The sequence below is a fragment of the Nansenia antarctica genome, assembly GCF_963989245.1.
Source record: "Nansenia antarctica genome assembly, chromosome: 6".
Taxonomy (NCBI): domain Eukaryota; kingdom Metazoa; phylum Chordata; class Actinopteri; order Argentiniformes; family Microstomatidae; genus Nansenia; species Nansenia antarctica.
In genome coordinates this window covers 51,084,307-51,111,040 of record NC_137676.1, presented here as the reverse complement: position 1 = coordinate 51,111,040, position 26,734 = coordinate 51,084,307, and the positions used below count along the sequence as shown (strand labels likewise).

At 42.9% G+C, this 26,734-nt stretch overlaps 2 protein-coding genes across 3 annotated transcripts in view; one reads left to right on the top strand and one right to left on the bottom strand.

The window, feature by feature from the left end:
- LOC308160681 (piezo-type mechanosensitive ion channel component 2) overlaps positions 1–13,677 on the bottom strand; it is a gene marked incomplete at both ends in the record, with an annotated part of 44,963 nt that extends 31,286 nt beyond the window's left edge. Inside the window, 13 exon segments of the mRNA XM_080534624.1 lie at positions 758–866; positions 1,270–1,533; positions 2,321–2,514; positions 2,781–2,895; positions 4,663–4,746; positions 4,962–5,127; positions 5,350–5,563; positions 5,877–6,087; positions 6,373–6,532; positions 6,698–6,743; positions 8,328–8,429; positions 10,432–10,527; positions 13,614–13,677. Of these exon segments, the coding sequence (XP_080390750.1) occupies positions 758–866; positions 1,270–1,533; positions 2,321–2,514; positions 2,781–2,895; positions 4,663–4,746; positions 4,962–5,127; positions 5,350–5,563; positions 5,877–6,087; positions 6,373–6,532; positions 6,698–6,743; positions 8,328–8,429; positions 10,432–10,527; positions 13,614–13,677 (1,825 nt within the window).
- A 10,143-nt stretch (positions 13,678–23,820) lies between these two features.
- LOC308161148 (guanine nucleotide-binding protein G(s) subunit alpha) overlaps positions 23,821–26,734 on the top strand; it is a gene marked incomplete at both ends in the record, with an annotated part of 14,988 nt that continues 12,074 nt past the window's right edge. The window contains 2 exons of one of the 2 annotated variants that reach the window (XM_080535102.1): positions 23,821–23,959; positions 26,014–26,086. In XM_080535102.1, coding sequence (XP_080391228.1) covers positions 23,821–23,959; positions 26,014–26,086 — 212 coding nt within the window. Of the gene's footprint in view, positions 24,029–26,013; positions 26,087–26,734 lie in introns of both variants that reach the window. The other variant, XM_080535101.1, reaches the window with a different exon arrangement.

Below are 26,734 nucleotides of genomic sequence, written 5' to 3'. Positions count from 1 at the left end.
CGTACGCATCGGTCCGAGTGTGCGTAGAGGTGCGCACAGTTTCACGACAAGTTCGTTATTTATAAATCCCAAAATTTTGGGCGTACGCAAGCTTTAGAAATGAGGCCCCAGGGGAGGTTCATGGAGGGAGAAATCATGGAATCATGAAATCATGGAATGAGGAATGGTATCAAACACATTCCTCATTCCACGTGTTTGATACTATTCTTCATTCCATTCTATGGATTACAATGAGCACATCCTCTGATTTCTCCACTGGTAAACATAATGTGACAGCAGCTGATGAAACTGGGAACAAGTCGCCAACCGACGGACCGCTCTGACTTTTATTATGAAAAATATAAATGCATTGTTGAAAATCAATGACACATTTGCTAGTCAAGCTAAAATATTGCAATGCGATGGATTCGGTGAGTAATCCCCACTACTACGTAGTTAGTACTCACCGAATCCATTGCATTGCAATGTTTTGGCTTGACTAGCGAGTGTGTCATTGATTTTATACTATATAATATTTAATACTTATATTATACCTGATAGCACTTTTTTATTAAAAAAATTTCTTTTCTGAGTGGGGCAGTCCCACTCATATTTTTTATTTTTATTGACAGACACAGTGAAGATTTAGACAGGAAGGAGGGGTGAGAGAGAGAGGAGGGATGACATGCAGGATATGTCCCCGGCCGGAATCGAACCCGGGGACCCTGCGGTTACATGGTCAGCACCTAACCCACTACGCCACCTAAGCGTCCCATACCTGATAGCACTTTGACTTCATCCAGAGATGCCTCCTTCAGTTTCTGCTCCTCATGCTTCTCCTTCAGTTGTTGACGGAACAACAGCCAGAAGCTGAATGCATAGAAGACCTGCAACACAAATACACCACAACAGAGAAACAACACTATATCAGTCATTAACTATGCTGTTGTTTTTTAGGTCATAGTCGACCACCATGGCCTTCACTCTCTCCCATGTCCGTGCCTTCCTTACCTATCAACTAAATACACCTATAGACTTCCTACTCAACCAACAAACCAAACAACCAACCAACCTACCAACAGACCAACCAACCATCCATCCAATCAAGCAAGCAAGGTAGCAACCAACCAACTAACCAAGTAACCAACCAATCAACCAACCAACAAACCAACCAACCAACCATCCAACCAACCAACCAACCAACCAACCATTCATTCAACTAATCAACCAATCAACCATTCAACCAACCAATCAACCAACCAACCACAGAGATTTGCCCCTCAGTCTGACCTTGGCTCCCAGGTGGATACAGGGCGCAGCGTAGCTGCTGAGGTCAAAGTCGACCACCACAGCAGGCGGGAGGCCTGGGTAGAGCTCATCCCTCTGGAGCCTCAGCCCGCTCAGCCAGGCTATCATCACCAGCACAGTGCCGTAGACGGCCAGGAACGGAGCACTGATCATGGCGTAGCGGCGGCGGTCACGCATCATCCAGATCACACACGACCACACCAGCAGGGCGAAAGTCAGCCAGCTGTTGTATGTGATGCTCCACACCTGAGAGGTGAAAACGTAAAGGAACGACATAAAGTAAATCCTAACTCCAACTTTTGAAGCGATGGAGAAAGCTTGTGTGCCCATTATTTCAAATGTATTATTTCAGGTTTTCACGTTTATTTAGTTTTAAAGTGCATTTTCACCAAGGTCTCAACACACTGTACATCATGTAAAAAACACATAACATAAATAAAAGCATATCGGTACAGAATAATGTCGACAGCTATTTTTTTTTAAATAATAATCTCTTAAGGCTGATATGCTTGATCCAGGCCTATTGCCGTAGTAAACTAAAGACCCATCTCTTCGGGCTACATATTGACTGTCCCTCCTGAGGACCTCTTTATCCCCACTATCCTCTTGTACAGTTTCTCTACTGTAAATAATGAAAGTAAAGGAAGCGATCCTTCCTTCTTCTATCATTGTGACTGCCAATGGCCCCTGGTTCTAGCATAAATTTGTTTATCTTATGATGACTGATGTATAGATGATTCACTTACTTTAGACAATGTACTTGTTGTAAGTCGCTTTGGATAAAGGTGTCTGCTAAGTGGCAAAAACGTAAATGTAAATGTCTCCACAAAGATGGGTCTTGAGGTTAGTCTTAAAAGAGAAAACTGTCACTGACCCCCTAACAAGGGCGGGCAGGCAGGCTATTCCACATGGTGTTCCATAAGAAAAAGCCCTGCCTCCAGCTGTTTTCTTTTTTGGTGTGAAAAACTGTAAATGTGAAAACAAACAACGACAAACGATTACATTTGATTTAATTGAAATTAATTGGTGGTACCATCATGATGATGAGGGCGCTGACATAGCTGTGCTTCATGATGGCCTGACCAAGCAGAACTAGTCCACTTGGCCTGGTCGGGGGGAGGTTGGTGGTGGTGGTGGGGGGGGGGAGCGTCTCTGTATCACTCAGCGGTGTCTCACTCCTCTCCCTACCCTCCTCCTCTGGCTCTGAGAGGGCATAGGGACACTGATCTGTACATTGGGTAGCGATAGAGAAAAAGATATAGGATCATTCAGGAGAGGCTAGTGGAGGTAGAAATCAGAGGATGGGTTCATTGTAATACATGGAACGGAATGAGGAATAGTATCAAACTGATACCATTCCTCATTCCTTTCCATGCATTACAATGAGCCTGTCCTCAGATTTCTGCCTCCACCAGCCTCCCCTGAAATACATGATACCACAGAGTAGAAAAACGGGCAGATTTGATGTGTTAGTGGCGACGGCTGTCAGGTACCGTGTGAGGACGAGTCTTTCCCTTCGTACTCAGGGGGAGGGTAACAGTTGGTATACCCCGACCCCCCCTGTCTGTTCAGCTCATGCCAAGAGTTTCTCATCAGTAGGACCATGGGCTATAGAGGAATAAGAGACATGGTATCTCAATGAGACTAAGCTGCATGAACCAACTAAACTACATCAATAAAACAGATTGCTGGGAATTTATTTACGCATGCAGTCCAGTAGAGGCTAGTGGAGGGAGAAATCAGAGGACGGGCTCATTGTAACGCATGGAATGGAATTAGGAATGGTATCATACCAGTGGCGGCTGGCCGATAGAGGGCGCTGGGGCGCCGCCCCCACCTTCACTTCCTAGTTGCGATTTGTAAAAGTAAAAAAATAAAATAAACATTGTTTATTCACAAAATGCGGCTGATATTCTGTCGGCGCCTATCAGCATTCATTAAAAAATCCTCCAATACAATAAACATTTTTATCTGTGTGTGTGTAAAATTCACTGTTAAAATACATAGGGGGAGGAGTCGCGGGGCGCCGGTCAATGCATGTCTATAGCACTGCAAATACTTTTGGCTTACACGTGAGCTGTAGCAGCGCTCCAATTGGCTGTGTCTATTTCTTGGCCGGGGCGCAAAAATGTGCGTCCTATATTTCCAGCATAAGATGTGGTGTGTGGGGTTTGCCAGCTGTCATTTGTCTTCCACTTCCTACTTCCGGTGGTGCTGCTCTGTAGCAAGTCGGGCCGGTGATACACACAAACACAGCCGGTGATACACACAAACACAGATCACGGTATCCAACGGTATTTAATCTCACAGTGGGGAAAGCAATTTCGTCTAAACCCATAAATCCTTTCATGTCAGATGGCTCGGATTTTCTCCTATGGATCGATTGGACTGTATAGCGCTTTCCCGTTTTCCGTCGGTAAAGAGCAGATTCATTCGCACAAGGTAAGATACAGACAACAGGCTGTTCACATAAATTAGAGTTTACTGTTCATCTTCTACACATATTTACGCAACTAGACACGATGCCCAAGAGAAGCTGATAGTGTGGCGGGCATTATTGTTGCATTAATAATCTATGCGCCTAATCATATTTCTGTTGTTAATTCATTCGTTTTAGGCATTTATAAAGAGATTATGTTTTAAGCTTCAGAGAGCCCACGTGAGAGTGTTTTAAGGCTTCAAGCTGTTTTTATATTTTTTGGTTTAAATTAGGCTACATTTTACAATTTAGCAGATGCTTTATCTAAAACGACGGACAATTAGAGATTAGCCTACAGGGACAGTCTCCCTGGCGTAATTGAGGGCTAAGTGCCTATAATCGTAACACAGACGGGGTGAATTTCATGAATGAAAGTGAAAGTTCTGTCACAAAACGCCGTTACGTATCCTCACACATGTTTAAGTGGGTAAAGTGAAATTACGTCTTTGTTTTGAGCGGCAGTGCGAGTTTTATGCGCGTGCACGCGAAAAAAATCGTGCACGCGAGAAAAAAAATCGCGCGTGAAAGAGGACCCCCCCGCCACTAATGTGAAAAATCCTGGAGGAAACACTGCTGTGCCCCACCCAAAATTTTGAGCACCAGCCGCCACTGTATCATACAAATAGGTATCATACCATTCCTTATTCCATTCCATGCATTACAATGAGCCCATCGTCTGATTTCTCCCTCCACTAGCCTTCCTTGATGCAGTCATACATTAAAGTAAGATTCAATATACAATTTACCTCATCTGGCGTATATATTTCGTCATCTGTACTCGCCAGGAGCTGCAAAAGAGAGAGATAATTAAAACAACTGTATTGTAATGTACGATAGCAGCCTGAAATGTATTTCTACCTCCACCAGCCTCCCCTGCTGTAGGCCTATTTACTGACCTCCTGTTTGTCTCCAGAGATGAAAAGCATCCCGGAGAAGCTCGGAGGATCCTCTGGTGTCTCCATTGGGCTGGCCGTGGTATCCTACACATACACATACATGTATATACCCAACCATGACCTAGCTGACACTAAATGTCTGAATAAATCCAAATATTTTAATTATGACACCATTTGATACAGTATATGGCCTTAAAAAGCGACAGTATCAGTGTTAAGTTAATGAGCATTACAATGCGTTACAATGAGCCCGTCCTCTCTACATTCACCACCATCCAATGGCAAACACTGTGGCCTACCTCCTCAGTGAGGTGGACCCACTTGTGGAGCAGGGCCACCAGGGTGTAGTAGAGCAGCAGCAGAACCAGGGGGTTGATGAACACGGGCCAGCTAACATCAGAGTGCAGACCTAGACTGTACGGGTCAGAGCCGTTGGTCCTGATGAACGCTGTCATACCAAACAACCTGGGACAACCACCAATGGGAAGAGAAGAGAGGATCAGGGCTACGTGTGTTTGTCTTTGGACAGGTAGGACTCTTTGCTTTTCTTATTCTAGAGTAGACTTTCTACTTCACCCCATTCAAATGTATCTATTCCATCCCATTCCACTCCATTCTATTCTATTTAATTCTATCCTATTCCATTCCATTCCATTATATTGCATTCCATTCTATTCCATACTATACCGTGCGTATATGTCGTGTGGTGGCACTATCTCCTGGAACCACGGTAGCTGGTAAAGGTAGAGGCCCAGGAGGTGTCCAGCGCTGAATATGGTCATCATGACAGAGAGGGTACTGAAGAGGAGCAGGCTGAGGGGGCGGCTGAACACCCACCACCACACCAGCCCCAGGAACACCCCGAAATACATCCCCGAGGTCAGGGAAGGCAGGGCGATACCTGGGGCAGGGAGAGGTCAAGAGGAACGTAAATGAGTAAATGGCATGCAACAGAAAAGCATCACTATACAGTAGCCCATTGAACAACTAGCACAGAATTGGCCACGTGAAGGTTATTATTATGATCACACACAGTATAGGACAAAGAGTACTACGGCCGCTAAAAACAACTAGGCACCATTTAACTTTCCATTTCAGTGTCAGTTGAGTTTAGTTGATTGTTAATAAAGCTGTTGGTTGTTAATAAAGCTGTAATCTAAAACTTCCACATGTCTGTTCTACTCATTCCATTTCTATGACTACAGCTCCAGTACCTGCCAGCCCCAGCAGAATGGTCACCACCACCTTCCCAGCTGTGTTCATGACAGTGGACAATAGAAGGCGCAGTCCGGCGGCGAACACTATCAACTTCTGCACGAACTGAGGGGGCGCGGTCTGGACTGTCCTGCTCTCGTCTGAGCTGTCAGACGAGCCATCTGTGACATCACTTCCCTCCTCAGACTCTGTGTCGGACGTCTCCACTTCCTGCTGTGAAGAGCACAGATTATGCAATCGTCTGGCCTGATTTCAGATCAGAAATCAGGGGGTGAACATCTAGCCTGATTTCAGATCTGTATGGGCTTTAGTTGTAAACTCCTATATTGCATGACACTGATAGTCATGCTTTTTTATTGTAGTAAATACCCATGTATTTCAGAAATGTACAGCGGTATCAATAAAGTCAAAAAGAAACAGCTTTCTTATCAAATGCGGCTGTATAGCTGTGAATTAACATTAAGTTAGTCAGCAGTTAAAAGTGTGGAGTTCTACCTCTGGGTCAGAGGAGGCGTTGCAGTTCTCATGAAGGTTGACTTGGGCCACAGGGCGTAGCAACTTCCTGCAGAGACGCTGGATGAACAGCAGAGACAGGAAGAGCCCCAAGTCCGGGGCCAGGAGGCGCACGATGTTCCACCCATCGACTAAGCTGAACCTGGAAACACAACACACACACACACACACACACACACACGACACACACACACACACACACACACAGCAGGTGCGGTGAGCGAGATTCATATCAGATATAAGATATATCAGATAGAAATCAGTTTGAAAATGAAATGTAAAGACAATATCTCAAAGGAGGACGTACCGTACGATGCCCAAGTGGTAGAGAACGTTCTCCCAATATTCGCTGACTGTTAAAAAACAACATTTCACACAGAAATCAAGTTTCGTCCCCTCAGCAAAATGCCAAAGCTACTTCTGTGCTCATCAATTTTTCAACATGCCTAATGAGTAAGTTGATTATGATCCATGCATTATGTGCAAAAACGAACATGTGTATGTTCACCACGATTGTGGGTGCAGTCCATTACTTTTAGTTGGAAACTATGAGTTTCCCAAAATCATTGTAACACAAATCTTTCGTCCACAATGGACTGGCAGTAAGATGATCTGAGTGCCATGAAACCTCTGGGAAACTCAGCCTGGTTTGATTTTGAGTTGGAGGCTATACTCTATACTCTATACTCTATACTCTATGAAAATGGTTCAGCATCAGGGGAGGCTAGTGGAGGTAGAAATTGCAAATGTGTTTTATACCATTCCTTATGCATTCCAATGATCCCATGTTCTGATTTCTGCCTCCACCAGCCTCCCCTGTTCTACACGGCACCAAATAGGGTTCCTCTAAGACAGGGGCAGGTCTTATTGGTTCTAGGTAGCACCTTATACTGTTGCCTTACCATGGAAGGCTAGTGTTAATATAACAATAATAATAACAACAACAACAACAACTTAAAGCGAGTGCTTTACATTTGAAGCAGTCAAACAAGAACAAATAAATATGGCAATAACAAATAAATACAACAACATAGATGACAAAAAAATGAGTAGAAATCAATTTAATAAAATGAATAAAATAAAAACTTGTTTAGTGATAATTTCCTAGCAAGCCTAAAGCCCAATTTATACTTCTGCGTAAAATCAACGGCGTAGCCTACGCCGTAGCTTGCGTAGGCCCGCAGCCTACGGTGTAGGTTGACGCACACCTCTCCAAAAATGTAACTACGCGGCAGTGCCTACGCAAAACAATCGCTATTATGCCGCTTTGAGTACACCGTTCCAACGGAGCACCCTATGGAAGCGTCAGGCACAGCCTTCCTATAAGGAGCGCGATTCACATTTACGAGATGTACAATCCTGTTTATTTAGAAATAAATGATTAGTTACAGGGAGCCCCATGGCTGTTCTTTGGGTTTAAATTATATGTATGATAGACATATTTAATGTAAAGTTATCTATAAGAACTGTGATTGGTCCGCTTGGTAGCGTCACATTCCGACTCTCTCGTAAATGCGGAAGTCATGACAGAAATGTCATTTACTTTTTCTGTAATTACTTATTAATAAAAATTTGAAAAATTATGATAACCATCTTATTATCTTAGTTTACTGTCATTTCAATGCATTATAGACATTTTCTTTACAACAAGCATAACAAAAATAAGTTTTTTGATCGCTATTATGCCGCTATGAGTACACCAACCAACGCGACGCACCAACGCAGAAGTATAAACGGGGAGAGCCCTTACGTAGGCTACGGCGTAGCCGCACGTAAATTCGACGCAGAAGTATAAATTGGGCTTAAGGTGACACTGCCAAGTAACAATTCCTGAAGGGAGGAATAAATTACAACAATTGTATTGACCCGACCATAGACCCCCAAAAGGCTTATTTGTGAGTGAGTGTACAAGAGTATTGTGTGTTGCGTTGTCTTACCATACTGAGGCACATAGGCGAAGGTGATCTGCATGGCACATTGGAGAGCCAGGAACGTCACACTGAAACCGCAGATCAGCAGCAGGAACCTGCCTGTTTTACCTTCAGAAACAGAACAACAGACAAGCACCTGACCTTCTCTGAACCTCCAGGACACCGCAAAATAAGTCACTCAGACATGACTGAGTTTTCCCTGATTCCCAAACCAAACCCTAGCCCCACCCTCCTACCCCACTAAGCACTTACTGAGAGGATTGGATAGGTTTAAGAAGAATAGTACTAAATCTGGCCCTCTGATAGACTGGGTGGAAATCTGGCCATATTGCTTACATCAATCCAACCCTCTCAGATCTGGTTGTTACAAGGGTCCAGTCTACAACGAGGCCGCTTTTAGCCACTCTGGCCCCGTTCCGGCTTGCCGGAGGACTTGAGGGTGGCAGAGAGTGTGGATATTTCTCATCTCCTATTTCTTGTTTTATTCCTGGTTTTATTGTGTTGTATTTTATTCTTTTATTATCTCCTATTTCTTGTTTTATTCCTGATTTTCTTGTGTTGTATTTTATTTATTCATTTTCATGTTCTTTTTATTTGAACTCATGTTCCTTTTTTAACTTGTTTTTTATGTTCAGCACATCAGTTGCATTCAATGTATGACTTGTGCTATATACTGTAAATGAAGTTTGATTGATTGATTTATTGAGATCTACAGTACACAAACATACATGGATGGTAGGGGTTTATTGAGATTCAGTGTTGATGTACAACCAGGAGCTGTCAAGCTGCCTGCTGTTATCATCCATAGGAGGTAAATACCAGGGGAGGCTAGTGGAGGTAGACTCAGAGGACAGGCTCCTTGTATCGTTTGATACCATTCCTTACTCCATTCCATGTATTACAATGAGCCTGTCATCTGATTTCTACCTCCACCAGCCTCCCCTGGAGCACAGAGTACAGGTTTTTAGGCTGTTACATTTTATCGCCCATTTCTACTCCATTTCTGCCCCATCTTTATGGCTAAGGATAAAGTATGGATCCTGATGTTGTAGTACAGACAGAGTATGTCTCTGTACTTAAAGATATTCTGCACACTAAACTAGAATGTGGTTTCCCTTAGGATGCCAGACAGCAGTATTTAAACCCAGGGGTCATTCTTCGTCTTTACGGGCAGTTTCTCTGATCAATAGCCAACAAAAGTAAGCAAGTCTACTGAAGGAAGAGGGTCTGGATATCAAGATGCATTTGTCAGCCAAAACAAACAGCCAGAAAAAACTCTGCCAACTAAAAACATTTGTTTTCAGCATTGTTGTGTCTGAAGTACCGTAATGCATATAAATGAAGGAGTCGGTTTCTAAATACATCATAATGAATGATTGAGGTGTGTTCTACCACGTTTGGTGTTCTTCCCCACCTACCATGTAGATTGTAGAGGATAAAAGTGCAATATGATGTAATTACCTTCAACAGTCTCCCTGGTAATGCCATTAGCCAGAGTACACAACAGAAATATCACAGTGGCTTATAGCAAAAACAGCCTGACCCCCCTAATTAAGAGCAGAGAGCAACAAAACAATACAGTGTGTACAGCATTAGCTGAGCCAGCAAATGTGTTTCCGATGTCCGGATTTTTACTAAAAGCTTTGTTTCATTTATGTGTTTCCCACTGAAGCCAGCTCAATTCTCCTCTAATATGATCTGTTTAATCTTTGCACCCCACCCCTGACCACTCTGTCCACTGTGTGTGTGTGTGTGTGTGTGTGTGTGTGTGTGTGTGTGTGTGTGTGTGTGTGTGTGTGTATGTGTGTGTCTGTGTGTGTATGTGTGTGCTCCTGTGTATGTGTGTGTGTGTGTGTGTGTGTGTGTGTGTGTGTGTGTGTGTGTGTGTGTGTGTGCGTGCGTGCGTGTGTGTGTGTGTGTGTGTGTGTGTGTGTGTGTATGAGGAAGGATCGATAATCTATGAAACAGTCCTGCAGAACGCTGACCCCGCAACTTTTAATTCCACTATGTAATTACTAGGTTATACATAATTGATACAACCATGGTGGCCACATCCCTTCGCTGAGTACTCTGAGAAGCACATGGTGAATCCTTTAACAAGACCTCCTACCTTTCATGGAGGTGAGGGTGGGATTAGGGAGCAGGGGCAGGGCGAGCAGGAACAGGAAGTACACTACTGACAGACCATTGTACCGGAATGATATCGCTAAAGAGAGAAAAACAATCGTTATCCATTGTTGAAGTATTATTACTTTAGGAATGTCATGATTAGTGAAGGATGGTGAAGCTAGAAATAAGACGGCCTCATTGTAATGCATGGCATGGAATGAGGCATAGTATCCATGCATTACAATGATCATGTCCTCCGATCATGTTATGATCTAATTCACATGGGGCCAGGTTTTTTTCAGTTTAAAATGAGGAGTTGTCTTATTTCTGTTGCCCCATTAAATTATATTCTGCCTTTCTTTTGAGAGAAAGTGAAAGATACTATGCAATTTCAAACCAATGTCATGGATCTATCTTGGTTGTAGCATATGATGTGGCATAGCAGATTTGGTTGAGATTTGTAAAAAATAAATGTTAAAAAAGGCACATAATTTAACTCATCACAGGATGATTTTGGTCCATATTAAATGTTCTGAAAAACTAGCCCTCAATGATACAAATACATTAGTGTTCAACTAGGGCAAACCCCACCACACAAACACACACAAATAAACAGTTATGGCCCATTTACAGTTACACAAGTGTATTTAAAAAAAGTGATACACAAAGCAATGATTTTTCATGAGTAATGAAATAGTAGCCTAATGTGCATAGATAGAGCGTGTTATGACAATAACTGTCGGATGACATGAGAATGATTTGCAGATTTTAATTTGGAAAACATTGCCTTTTGAGTATTGCATAGCTCAAACTGAAATTAATTCACTAACCACAATAAACGTCCTCCATTCATTGTTTTGCCACTCTAAATATGTTGGATTAAACCACAGCTCTTCTGCCATTAAGCTGTTCATGTGGTATTGGATGTGAGAAACTGATTGGCTTCAGGTATGGACTGTATGGACTTACACAACCCTTTCACATGTCTACATTTATCATTCATATTTACCAAAGAAATATGACTGAGATAACTGAATGATTTCTATGATATGAATGATGAATGATATGTCTCAAGCATAAGAATCTAGTATTTACAATGATAACATGAATCATAAATGAATTCACGAATAAACATGTGGTTTTAGATGGTGTCTTACGTGTACAGTGCATTCGGAAAGTATTCAGACCCCTTAACTTTTTCCACATTTTGTTGTGGTATAGCCCCAATTTAAAAATGATTAAATTGAAATAATTTGCCATCAATCCACACACAATACCCCAGAATGACAAAGTGAAACCATATTTTTTTTAAATTTGAAGTACATTTATTAAAATTGAAATACAGATATTCCTCATGTAAGTATTCAGACCCTTTGCAATGACACTCTTAAAATTAGCTAAAATGCAAAAATGTCATCAACAAATCACTCAGTAAGTTGAATTGAGTCCATCTTAATGCAAGGATAATAGTAAAAACCTAGTAGTAATGTAATTTTGGAATCAATATTTTGTTCAATATCTCTGATTTGCATAGGGATCAATCACACACTGTGTGGATCAGGTTGTCATTACAAATTGAGAAAAGGAATGCGACCCTGAGGCCTGGGGAGTCTTACGAAAATCTACAAAGTTGAATGGTGGAGAGGAAAAAAAACACAGTCGATGGGACAACATCATCTCAGTCAGTCTACAAAATTGGTCTATAACCAAGTGGTCAAAAAGAATCCCGTAATGGAAAAATCTCTCATCTCATATCCATAATTGTGCTTGCAACAATTAATTAAAGTGATACAGCAAAGAAAGTGACTGGACATGTCACAAATCCAGCACATGCAAAGGAGTTTATGCACCATCTCTCGTGTGAAGAATAGTGGTAGCTGCATCAAGTTATGGGTATATTTGTCATTGGCAGGGACTGAGGAGTTTGTCAGGATCAAGAAAAAATGCTAAAATGTGCTGAGTTGGTAGTGACATCCTAATCTACACAGTGTGTAATTGATTCCTATGCAAATTAGAGGCCAAATTAGAGACCATATAAAAACCAAGATATTAATTCAAAAGTTACATGAACTATTGTGTTTGCGATGGACTCAATTCAACTTCAAGGGTTAGGGTTAGGGTTTAAGCATTTTAAGAGTGTGATAGCAAAGAGTTTGAATACTTACGTACATGGGGTACTTCTTGTATTTAATTTTTTATAAATGTACTGAAATCCCCCCCCCCAAAAAAAAAAAATTTTTATTTTTATTTTAACTTTGTCATTTTGGGGTATTGTGCGTGGATTTATGGCAAATATTTTAGTTTAATCCACTTTAAATTGAGTCTATAACACAACAAAATGTGGAAAAAGTGAAGGGGTCTGGATAGTTTCCGAATGCACTGTATATTTATATTTTACTGCATCTATACAATCAAATATACTTTCCAACAACAGCAATATTATATTAAAAGTATTATTCTAAAACTGATTTACTCAATTACGACATGATCACATTATTTCACTGTAACTGCCCACTTAAAGCATCACCAGGAGGGAAACAGGGATGGATTAATCTCTGCATTAACCCAGACACCATCAGCAATTCCCACAGACAGTATTCTATAATGGAAGTTCTAAAATGGTCAGTCTAACAATTATTTTAGCACTTTAGATATCATCTCTAAATACAAAGAGGCTCCAGCTCTGTGTGCTTTAGCCAAATGTTATTCTTATCACTATATACAATATATAGGAGCTTATAGAACCAGGCTAACTAAACTCACAACTACAGTACATATCACCATTACATGTATGTACAGACAGGGGAGGCTAGTGGATGTAGAAATCAGAGGAGGGATTCGTTGTAATGCATGGAACAGAATAAGGAATGGTATGAAACACACACATTTGTCCAGGCTTTCTTTTAATTAGTTAATAAATGTAATTAGTTGATACCTCAAACCACAACAGAACATTCAAAGGGGAAATTACACAAAGACGGGAGGGTGGTGGAGGTAGAAAACGGAGGACAGGCTAATTGTTCATACCATTTCTCATTCCATTCCATGCATTACAATGAGCCTGCCCTCCAATTTCTACCTCCACCAGCATCCCCTGAAGGAGAGGTTTCTGAAGCCTAAATAGGTCCTATGCATGCATGAACTCCTCCAGCACAGAGAAGAGCATAAAGAAGGTCAACTCACCAGCAAGTAGTAGAAGAGGTAGCAGCAAGTTATAGAGAATTCCCACTATGATATCCCCCGCCATGTCTCCTTACGAGTGTGAGACACACACACACACACACACACACACACACACACAGATCTCCTCTATTCTCTGGGCTGCCTAGGGCTGCAGGTATCCCATCCGCTCACACACACGCTCTGCCTGGGTCATCCTGTGAAGATTAGTTTCTCTTTTTTTTTTTTTTAAGTTGATCGACAAGAAGACATTTCTAAAAGAGCTCCGTAATTCAAAAAGAGTTAAAAGTTATAAGTGCTGCCTTTCATTAAGAAATGACTACTTGTGAGAGTGAGGCATCAGTAGCATCCCCAGCACACAACCAGACTGATGGGACTAGAGAGAGAAGCCAACAGCAGTCAGCAACACTCAGGAATAATGATCCCGACCCTAGTCTTACTACAGAAGAAGAGGAAGAGCTGCAGTTATGCTCAAAGTTAGAAAAAGAGAGGAGGGAGGAATGATCACCCTGGGTATGAATGCAGAGGTGTGTGTTGCTCTTCCTCTCTCTCATCACTCTCCGCCCTTTTTTCTCACTCACTCTCCCTGTCCCTCCCTCTCACACTAAATCTGTCTCTCTCTCTCTCTCTCATTCTCTCTCCCTCTCTCTCTCTCTCTCTCTCTCTCTCTCTCATTCTCTCTCCCTCTCTCTCTCTTGGTGTAATAGGCATCATTGTGTGATAAGGAAGGAGGGAGGCTCCCTATGCTATCTGCATCTCTAAACAACTGATGGTGATGACATTTCCAAGAGCGCTTAGAGTCCTTATTAAAACAACAACAACAAACATACACTTTTCAATGTATCTACTTTCACTGGGTGTCAGTTTGTACTACATATAACATAAGACTATAGTTATCCAACACGACACAATGTGTTCTCACAAGTCTTTTTCTTTAGCATATTGGTCGGCTCGTTCTTTTTCGTGCAGCTCATCGTTTTTTCACTAGCAAGGGGAAGTGTATCTAATATTCATAGCAGTGGGGCCATTAAGGAGCCTTTGACTGTGCCAGTGTACAGACGCAGTGCGTGTGTGCGTGTGTGCGTGCGTGCGTGCCTGTGTGCGTGCGTGTGTGCATGCATGCGTGTGTGTGTGCGCGTGTGCGTGTATGTGTGGACCAGACTGGGGTGGAATTCAATTAACCTGCCTGGTGCCTTTATATAATCTGATGAATTTCATGCCTTTGTCTCACATTCAGAGGATAGTAAGTGCAACTACACAAAAGATCAATCAGGCCCGGCGCCAGAACCAACACCTTGGGTAGTAAGGCCGACGGGCGGTAAATCAATAGACACTATGTGGACATATATGGACCTATAGTAAACACAAATATCAGATTAAACATTCAAACACGCCCCCGGAATCTCAACAATTCGGAAAAAAAAGATTTCTTAACTTTTGATTGGGTGGGCAAGACGCACATTCGGGTGGGCTGAGCCCATTGCTACCGCCTGCCATGAGATCAATACTGGATTTGTGACAGATACAAATACACCGAGATGAACACTGATGAACACATCTGAGGGTCCTTTCAAAGTAACTCAACCATGGTGTTGACACTATAAACCTCCCCTGCTGTAAACACCTACAGCCTATGGTTAGCTCCAGATAGGCCCGGGACACGTAACCCTTATTAACAGTACTGGGCTGGCCTGGTTACACATCTAGCATAGTCACGGTAACAGTGATGGAAGACACAGTGTGAATTAAACATATCCGAGCCAGCGCAGTATGGTTTGGATCAGTTCTGTAGTGTGTAAAGACCAGTACAGTATGGTTTGGGTTGGTTCTGTAGTGTGTAAAGCCCAGTATGGTTGGGGTCGACCTTGTAGAGTGCAAAAACCAGTACAGTATGGTTTGGTCAGTACTGTAGTGTGTAAAGATCCATACTAATCTATACAGTAGATTGTGCTGCAGGATATTCACATCTCTGCTGGTCAATTATTGCAGCAATAAAATATAATTGAAAAGGTTACTGCAGGAGCAGTAACATCAAGCCACAGTCAGACATATTGATGCTTCTGCATATAATTTAAACGATTTTAAAAATCGTATATTGGGTTGCATTGGGGAGATTAGACTATGCTGTGGACACGAGACAATGTTTCAACCTGCATGCAATGATGTGTCTGTCTGCCTGTATCAGGTCCAGTCAATTACTGATCTGTGTGTTAAATCAGTTTTACCTCTAATGTCCTAGCAGCCTCTCTGTAACAGTGGAGGCTGGTGGAGGTAGAAATCGGAGGATGGGCTCATCGTAATGTATGGAACGGAATCAGGAATGGTATCAAACATGAACCTGTCCTCCGTTTTCTACCTCCACAAGCCTCTCCTGTAATGTGTAATCTCCTCTGTGTCTGTGTTGTTGTGTGTTTGAGGTATCAACTAATTAGCTATTAACTAATGAAATGAAATCCTGGACAAATAAGTCTCTAATACAATTTTTTTCATATACATTTAAAATATGCCATACATGGAACGAGGGTAGTGGTGGTCTAGTGGATAGTGAGTTGGACTTGTGATCAGAAGGTTGTGAGTTCAAATCCCGCCTGAAACCACACCACTACTAGTGTGCCCTTGAGTAAGGCACTTAGCCCTCAGTTACTCCAGGGGGAATGTCCCTGTAATTTGTAATTGTAAGTCGCTTTGGATTAAAAGCGTCTGCTAAATGGCAAAATTATTATTATTATTACATGATGTTCAGTCAGGAGACAGTTTTCCTTCCATGTGTGTGAACAGCTGATCTGTCACTCTAAGTAAGCTTGCTCCAATAAAAAGATTAGAATTATTAGTATTACAACACTTCCTTTTCTCTTCTACCCACCCACTAAACTGATGACAGATTTGACCTGTTTGATACCATTCCTCATTTCGTTCCATGCATTACAATGAGCCCATCCTCCGATTTCTACCTCCACCAGCCTCCCCTGTACCAGAGTTACAATACATCATAGACACTGGACTGCTCTGTCCCTTGACTCCCTTATCATTATACCTCCTAGAATCCAACTGACAGAGAGACCATGAAAATTATAATCTTATAATTCTGTGATCCTTTTTAACGGTGTCCCTTAAATGTATGTGGGGATCAATTATCTCTCACTGTGTTGCACAGTGGAGTAAGCCTACGATCAATCAAAAAACGAATCATAAACAGATAATCAATTATTCAGCCAGAATAAGAGTCAATAGATACCTTATCAATACCAAATATCAATTTGACTACATAATAAAACAAACAATTCATGAATGTGTTATAATCATATTATAGACCTAGAGTAAATAATTGGCTAATGTAATATACGGTGTGCGTGGCTGCGTTGAGTGGCTGCCGCGGATGGGAAGGAACAAACGGACGAGGCCCCAGCGCGAGGTAAACTCTTCAACCCAGGAGGGATCCACTCAATTACTCACAGAAGAAAGAAGATGTAAATTGATTATGTCAATGAGTGCTGAGCAGGCAGCTGATATTTCATTGACATTGCAGTTCAGAGCGCTGTTAGCAGACAGACATGCTCGGGTAGCTATTAGCCTATGTGGGGGCTGTGGCCCCTTGAGATTAGGAACGGTCCCTTCCCTGAGTCACTCTGACATAATGGCATAATTGAACAGTTACTTAAAGGGGAAGTGAGTGAGTGAAAACAGCTTTAAATACATGTACACCAAGGATGATGTCTCTCCTCTGATGTCGCGTAGCTTGTGGAAGGCAGTCAGTTAAAGAATGAAAGGGTAAGTTTGTGTGGCTCAGCCAAAAGATAGAGGCACGGCCATCAGACTTTTTTTAATTTTTAAAAATTTGTTTTTCAGATTTTATCCCTTTTTCACCCAATTTGGTAGCCAATTGAACCCAACCTAGCATCCAATTATCCCCTGCCTATTGCGAAGGATCCGCCGCACGACCCCGTGGCCGGCAGTCCCAGAGGAGGCCGCCAGGCAGACTAGCTGACTGGCTCCTCGAGCCCAGCACCTGTTATTCCGGCACCCCGGGGGCGCTGTTGCGCGACGGATCCTTGTCCGGAAATACTCCTATACCGCCCTCGGGAGCGGCCGCCCAATATGCCGCTCCCCGTGTGTGCCCCAGCCATATCCGGATCTGGCGAGCTGGGATACGATCCCAGTCCCCGGTGGGCAGCTTGCACTAGTGGCCAGTGCTTAGACCGCTACACCACCGTGGGGCCAGGCCATCAGACTTTTGATGTAATTAAAATATGGTTGTACAGCAGGGAAGGCTAGTGGAGGTCAGGCTCACATGTTTGATACCATTCCTTATTCCATTCCATGCATTACATTGTGCCTGCCCTCCGATTTCTACCTCTACCAGCCTTCCTCTACCAGCCTTCCCTGTTAGTAGGCTACACTTTGAGGGTTTGTTGCACAAAGGGCCCAAGTGACATTTCACACATTTTACAAGAGAGCTAAAACAAAACTTGGGCCGATTGTATTGGGATGAGTCTATGCTTTTTTACATTCTATGTCAACTCAATTAAGGATCTCAGTTAGCTTGACAGTTCACTACTTGACAGATCTCATTAAGAGCTTTCTATTGATATATACTGTATATCAATAGAAACATTTTGGCCTAAAATATCAATAAATTAAATCTCACACAACCTGCCTAACACATTAGCATTAGGCAGGCTCTATATATTATAGGAGACCCGAGGTAAAGTGAAGCAGAGGGAGGACTTTCTCTCTCTCTCTTTCTCTCAGTCTCTCTCTCTCCTCAGGTCCTGGGGAGATTCTCTAATTGACCCCAGAGTCCCAGGACCAGGTCAGCACCATGCAGAACCCCAGGGCCCGTCCAAAAGAAGCTCATCTCAAAGCCCAGATATAGAATATAATAACATATAGAAGATATTAAATATAAAAGATAAAGGTAAAAACTAAAAACTAAAGTAGCATAAGTAGAACATATAAAAAATAACGTACCTCAAATAATTGCTTTCTAAAATGTCCTTTTCAAATAGAGCAACATGTGCTACATTTTACATTGACATTTTTGGCATTTAGCAGACGCCTTATTCCAAAGCGACTTACAATCAATACATTTGAATACTAAGCATGTGAATCAGCAGTCCGCCATTCGTTGCAGGAAGAGTACTCTAGCTCGGGCCCGGGGCCACTGATAGAAGGAAAAACCTTCTCCCTATTATCGCCTTCTACTAAAACGTTTTTATTTATTTTTTTATTTTTTATTACTGGAGAAACTGAGAAACAGTACAAGGGGGGCAATAGAAGTTCTAGGGACACAGTAGAGGGGAAAGCGGGTGTCTTTAGGAGACGTAGTGGTGAGGGTCGGAAGATGTCTCAGGAGGAGCAGTTAAGATGTAACCTGAAGAGATGGGTCTTCAGTCTACGACGGAAGATGGGTGGTGACTCTGCCGTTCTGACAGCCGTGGGGAGCTCATTCCACCAGCGGGGAGCCAGTGTTGTGAAGAGACGTGATCGGGCAGCCCGACTGCTGTGTAGAGGAGGTGGGGCCAGTCGGCCAGCCGAGGTGGAGGAGCGGAGTGAGCGGGCAGGGGTTTGGGGGGTTACCATTTCCTTCAGGTAGGCAGGGGCTGTCCCTTTAGCTGCCTGGTATGCAAGCACCAGGGTCTTGAATCTGATGCGAGCTGCTATCGGGAGCCAGTGCAGGGTGCGAAGGAGAGGGGTGACATGCGAGTATTTGGGGAGGTTGAATACCAGCCGGGCAGCAGCATTCTGGATGAGCTGCAGAGGTCTAATGGCTGAAGCGGGGAGCCCAGCCAGGAGTGCATTGCAGTAATCCAGGCGGGAGATGACCAGTGCCTGGATCAAGAGTTGCGCTGCTTCTCTGGTAAGGAATGGTCGTATCCTTCTGATGTTGTAGAGGAGGAATCTGCAGGAGCGAGCCGTTGCTGCAATGTTCTCCGCACAGGATAGTCGGTTATCCAGGATCACTCCAAGGTTCTTGGCTGTCAGGGAGGGGGTTACAGTAGAGTTCTCCACTGTGATGGAGAAGTCTTGGAGAGGGCAGGCCTTCCCGGGGATGAAGAGGAGCTCAGTCTTGTTAAGATTGAGCTTGAGATGGTGGTCAGCCATCCAAGTTGAAATGTCAGCGAGACATGCTGAGATACGGGTTGCCACGTGTACATCAGACGGGGGGAAGGACAGGAAGAGTTGAGTGTCGTCTGCGTAGCTGTGGTAGGAGAGCCCATGTGAAGAGATTACCGAGCCAAGAGACTTGGTGTAGAGGGAGAAGAGTAGGGGCCCTAGGACGGAACCCTGGGGAACTCCAGTGGAGAGGGTTCGTGGAGAAGATAGCGATTCTCTCCAGGTCACCTGGTAGGAGCGGCCCGCCAGGTATAGGAAGAAAACCAAGTTTAGTACTTATATTTATGTCTTCATTTAATGCTGTTTTATATTACACTGTATTGTTGATGTTGATTGATGTTGTAGAGCTGCTCTGCCTTAGCCATTTTGTTGCATTGTATACTTGTATGATGTAATGACAAATAAACTTGACACTTGACTGTGTATCAACTGTACAATAAGAGAGTCAATCTAGAAATGTCTCCCATAAATTATCCATAAACATTTATGTTTGCAAATTGCGACCAACATAGTTGTTATAAGTATAGACATGGTCCGTGATTCTTTAACTGTGTAGCCTACTATCAAGCTTGCAAGCTGACCTTTTCAACATGCTCTGGGCGAGGGTGCCTTATTTACAACAGGAGACTGCTGCCATCTAGTGGTGAAACGACCTAAAAGCAGAGGTTGAAACCATTACATACTTACTACTTTACTCGCTTTACTACTTTACTCGCTTTATCACAGTGCGTCAATGGCATATAGAGACACTGGAGACAAGGAAGGCTGGTGGAGGTAGAAATAGGAGGATGGGCTCATTGTAATGCATGGAATAGAATAGGGAATGGCATCAAACACACATTCCTTATTCCATTCCATGCATTACAAAGAGCTCGTTCTCTGATTTCTACCTGCACCAGCCTCCGCTGATATAACCACACTAGGAGTGCATCTCAATAGTTTCCAATGGCATCCTTTAATTGTTCCTCATGGTCTGCCCTGATCTGAACACAGGATAAGGTCAAAGCAATATGGTGGACAGCGAAAGGACTTTAGGACCAATACAAATATGACATTAAAGATTCAAATATCAACAATTCATAAAAATAAAATAAAAACTACATTTTTGATCAGGTAGACAAGACGCACATTTGGGTGGGCTGAGCCGACCCCTGCCCATAGCCACCGCCGGGGAAAGACACACGAGAGGAGAGGAAGAGATGAGGAGATGAGGAGGACAGGAAGCTAATCTTGATTAATTCAATTGAGACACAGCCTCAGTCTCTGTGACAGCTCTCCTCTCAGAGAAAGAGATGGTAATGACATGGAGATGTGGAGTATGTTCTTACACAAGTGGAATAGGGACTGTCTCTGTGTCTACTTGGGGGGCTAAAGCATTTACAACAAATTCCAAATGTTACTATAGTGTTACTACATATAATATGTATTAAGCAAATCAATTAAAATACACAATCTGCATCTACAGTACTTTAGGAGTCTGGGTCTTCCATTGTCAACCTCCACCAACCTCCACTGGTCTATAATGACAATAGTAGACTGCCCACATACATGCTGTGAATATACTGTAAGTCAGCCCCCGAATTCCAGGAAAAGAGGCCTTACAAAGCAATCAAAACAATGACACACACTCTACAAGCTGGGTGGCTTCAGCCTACAGCTTAACAAGGGACGTGGGATACTATGAAGTTAGTCCGTCATAGAAATTCTGAGTCACCCTCAGGTTTAGAAGTCTGACATGATGGTCTTTTACAATGGCTGACCACATGGTGTCAGTGACAGACAGCCAATTGTCTCTTGATCCCTCACACACAGCTGGGGTTACAGCAGAGAATGGGTTACAGTGGGCTTTGGAAAGAGGTAGAAGAAAAGTAAAGTTGTTCTTCATCTTTAAAAACAGTCTCTAAAGTCATTTAATCCCCACATCCACTAGCCTGTTCTTGAACCAACCAATCAAAAGAAACTAACCAGGTATAGACCAATGATAATCTATGGAGCAGGACAAGAATCATATTATATGAATGAATGAATGAATGAATGGTCTTTGTTGTCATTGATATAGTACAGGTACCAAACAACGAAATTGGGAGGGGGGGCTCCCCTGGTGCTAGGAAAAAAAAACTAAAAACAAGAAGGGAAAAGAGCTGGTTTACATAAATAAAGGCTATGTCCACTGTCCACTATACTATACTATACAAATAAAACACTGTGCTGTACTCTATGCTATGCTATACCTATTCTAACATTTCCTGTCTCTGAACCTTATGTACCCGAGGGTTGTCATATTGCACATAGTGTTATTGCACATTCATTTAAAGTGTCGCAGTTTGCAGGTTTGAAATGTTCACAGTTGTGTTTCAGTATTGCACTTGATTACAATCTAGAAGCTACCATCAAATTGTCTAGATTGTCCAGGGCCTAGAACCTAGGTCTTTGCTGTGTTCAGGGCCTGAATATAGAATATAGACCAATGATAAACTATGGAGCAGGACAAGAATCATATTCTACTCAAATATACCAACATACAAATGCAAAAAGAACGCATCAATTATAATACAATATTAGTCAGGGTCGGGTGGGATCGCCCGGATACAGGAAAGGCCTCGGACATTCCAGTGGCCCCCGCGTCGAGGGTTCCAAACGCGGCCGTTGTCTTTGAAGAGGGCGCCGTTTTCTCCGCAGAACATCGCCATGCTGACGTCCTGTGCGATCATGTGATGTTCGCAGCGGACCTTCCCAGGGTTCCGTGAGCGCTGTTTGCCCCACCCCATCTCTCCACTCTGTCTGGCTCAATGCTCTGTTCCCGGAGAAAAGGGGGAAAAAGAATACCTTCAAGAATAGGTTATTCCCTTTCTGTAATACCCCAAGACCAGTCCAGGGGGGAACTGCCTATGTAGTGGAATGTGTTCTTTACAAGCCGTGTTCTATTTATGAATGTATATGTGCACATGTTATAGCCTAGGCTCTACCCACCATTCGGATTCACAAGGAATATAAAACTGAGACTGACAGCGGGCTGTACTACCTGCAAGAAACGGGGAAAATTCGAAGGATTTTCGCATTTTCGGGATGTTTAGAAGAATCGGAAACGATCTAGGAACGAGTTCGCGACTATCAGTGCGCAATTTAGGAGGCTGGCTGATGTGAGGAGGGATACACATTTCAGCAACAAAAGAAAAAGACAGAGAAGGGGCCTTTGGATTGAGAAAAACCAGCAAGGAACGAACAGCCATCTCTAAAAAGGGGGAAAATCTGGAAAATCGGACATTTCGGGGATCTAAACTATAAACCGGAGTCACCGATCAGGACTATGATCTTCTCGTGGATATCGAAAGGAGTGAAATGAAAGACGGAAGCGATGGAAATATTACACATGTAGTTCGTTAAGTGTACATATTTTTTTTTCACTGTCCTCTCCGCCGTTTCTCTGCGTGGAGAAAACACCGACTTCAAGGAAACACACACAGGGAAAAACACCGGATTTTCACGAAGAGATGTTTATTATGAACTGTGTCGAAAAGATCTGTGTCGTTTTACAGTCGCGTTATTCTGTCACGCCGAGTTCGGGTCTCTGTCACAGGCGACAGTGAGACGTGAGACACGGGGCCGTCCGTCCGTGAGATGAAAATAGGCTATTTATGCTGCCTTCGATTGAAAGTGAAAGAGGTAAAGGCCTCTATTAACCATTAGATCTGTGGATGGACTATCTATATCGGTGCTTTACAAACTATAATGTGAAGCAGGAAAAACCCTGACAGAATTCACCAAACCGAGAGGGCGGCCTGGATGTCGTCATCAACAGTATCCTGCCCTTTCTGACAGCAAAGATCTAGTGAAAATAATACGCATTATTATGGACACATAAATTACAAAACGCGGCAGGACAACGTTTTCTAACAGGCACCAACCAGTACGACGTAACACTAAAACAACCGATTGTATACATGTCGTTCTCATTGCTCCCGATTTCGTGGGTCAAACGAGGGATCTAGAAGAGCTTTGTTTATTTATTTATTTGTCCACATTCCCCCCCCCCCCCTCCCTCCGTGGCCTGGACCCCCTTTCTCTGTGGCCGGGACCCCCTTTCTCTTGCGGGAAGATGGGTTGTTTAGGCAACAGTAAGACTGAAGACCAGCGGAACGAGGAGAAGGCACAGAGAGAAGCCAACAAAAAGATAGAAAAACAGCTTCAGAAGGATAAACAGATATACAGAGCGACACACAGGCTACTACTGTTGGGTAAGTATGTTACCCTCCTTTCTATGTTACCCTCCTTTCTATGTTACCCTCCTTTCTATGTTACCCTTAGTATGTTTCAGGCGAGACCCCATTGGCTACAACTTTGTTCTATTTACCTAAATGATCATCAACATTCTATTCTTTCATGTTGTGATAATGTGCAGGATTCGCATAATAATTAATTATTTCCTCCAGTAGGGTTCCTTGCTACATTAGTAGCTTGACTTTTTCCATCAAGACTTTACATGACAAAGTGGCTTGTAAGTTGTCAGGGAACTCACCACCTAGGCTATAAGGTCCCAGGAAGACCAACAACATATCTCCGTCATGTGATTGAAGTTGACACATTGTTACGTTGTTAAAGCGCATTGCAAATTATGATGCACTGTATCAACGGCCCGTGTGAATGTAGCTGCTCACATCGATGCTCTGAAACCTGGGGGGTATTCCATCAAAGTCGCTAAAGAAAAATCCAGGCTTATTCTGTTAAATCTCGCGATATTTATCAGAACAACCCAAGCTTATTTTGATAAATCTCACGAGATTGATCGAAAATAAGCCTGGATTTTCCTTTAGCGACGTTGATGGAATACCCCCCTGGATGTAGAGACGGTAGGCCTAGCTCCATGTGGGCTGTGGGTGTGTTCTCAGAGAGCTGCCAGACAGACAGCCTACCCAGCCAGGGCCTGTGGACAGTGTGCAGCTTGTGGGAAGGTGGGCCTACTTTAATAGGCCTATGGATTTGATTGATTTGTTTATCATGTCTCCCCATGCAGCACATAATAGTCCTTCAAGACTACCTGTTATATATGTATAGTGGATAGTGTACATAGCCTTTATTTATGTAAACCAGCTCTTTTCCCTTCTTGTTTTGAGTTTTTTTCCTAGCACCAGGGGAGCCCCCCCTCCCAAATTTCGTTGTATGGTACCTGTACTATATCAATGACAATAAAGACCATTCATTCATTCATTCATTATATATGTAGGTTTTGAGCATACTAATTGTAGTAGGCTATGTAGGGAATTGTATGGTTAACTCTACGAGTAGGCTATTTCTATAATTGACATTATGGTGTAGTGTTATCAACCAAAAGCATTCAAAATGTAATCACGAGAAGTAGTTAGAATGACCGTATTTGATTAGAGAATGCCAGAAACCCAGTGTATTCAATGTCATACCGGTATTTCTGTCTTAAGAGGAAGTTGTGGTAAGCTAACTTAGGAAAGCAGAACATAACTCATATATAAACCATAACAAAAACGTTGTCTTTACTGTAATACTAATTTAGGGACTGTGTTTTAGACACTTTATTAAATGGCAAGGTTCAGTTTCTTTTGTCATGGCCATGCATCATTTGCAATGTTGGAAGTTCGTCAGTCTGCGTTAACCAATAGAAAAGGCTCTAACAGGGACCAAGTTCATAGTATTAATTCAACAACACTACAGAATGGCACTCCCCCACTGCTGCCATTATTGGGATGATTATTGTTGTTGAATAGAGAAGTTAATGGTTACCACCACCAGAGACTAGTTAGTTGCCACCTTTTTGGCCTGGTTTCCTGGACCCAGATTCAGCCTAATGCAGGAAAACAAAACCATGTTCAAAGGAGCATCTTAATGGAAAAGTGCTTATTTAGTCCAGGAGTAGTTTAAATCTGTGTTCAGAATACTGTTATTGCTTGTTGCAATATGGTATTGCTCACACAGTACTTTAGATTGCAGTTTGGGTTCAGAGGCCTCACTCAGGTAGCATAACCCACTTCAATAAGATGTAGAGTTGTGCTTGTTGTGATTTTGTTCCACAGGTTTAGTTGACTGAACTCCAGCTTTGAGCACTTGTGGCTACACATTCAGAAACTACAAAACCATTACAAATGACAACACCCATAGCCCTAACTTTGTCACCAGTTGTCCTGCTCCTGGTTGTGTGTTTATGGTCTTTATTTATCCGTTTGTTTTGTCTGCAAGAGATTGGTTGTCAGCATCACATTCCAAATTAATGTCTAAACTTCTATGTCTCTCTCTCTCTCTCTCTCTCTTGCTCTCTCTACAGGGGCTGGGGAGTCAGGAAAAAGCACCATAGTCAAACAGATGCGAATCCTGCACGTCAATGGCTTCAATGCAGAGTAAGTATCTTTGTACTTTATAGTCTAATGGACCCTAGTCTATGTTCATATTGCCAGATCCCAGATCTGAATGTGCTTCAGCTCACCTCTATGACTGACCTCGGCATAGGCCATACTGTATGTGTACAGTACAGTGGAGGTCCAGGGAGTTGGTTAAAGCACATACTAATCTGGAGCAGGGCTAATGATCTAGAACTGTAAAAAGACAGGACAGGACAACACCTGCGTATCTCTCTTTTTTTTTAAATTCTCAGTTTGTTGTGAGGGGTGGAGGTACAAATCGGAGGATGGGGATTGATTCCATTCCAAGCATTACAATGAGCCCACCCTCCCAATTTCTACCTGCCCCAGCCTCCACTGGTGTGGAGAGTGTCCAGGGTTAGTGCATTGGCCAGCAGTGTGTTGGTTAGTGCGCTTAAAGTGCTTCACCAGCCACATGCATTGGTTAGGGTGGTCTCAGGGTGGGTTTAGGTGGGGTTAGGGTGTGATGTGATTGGATTGGGACCAGAGCAGGCCTCTCAGAGGAGGAGTGTGGGTGATGACAATGAGGAAGATGATGTAAGGTATAGACCCTAGTTGGTTGGTTAGTGGTTGTTGGTTCAGGCCCCAGTGTAAGTGGCTGGCTGGGGTTAGACTAGCAAATCAGCA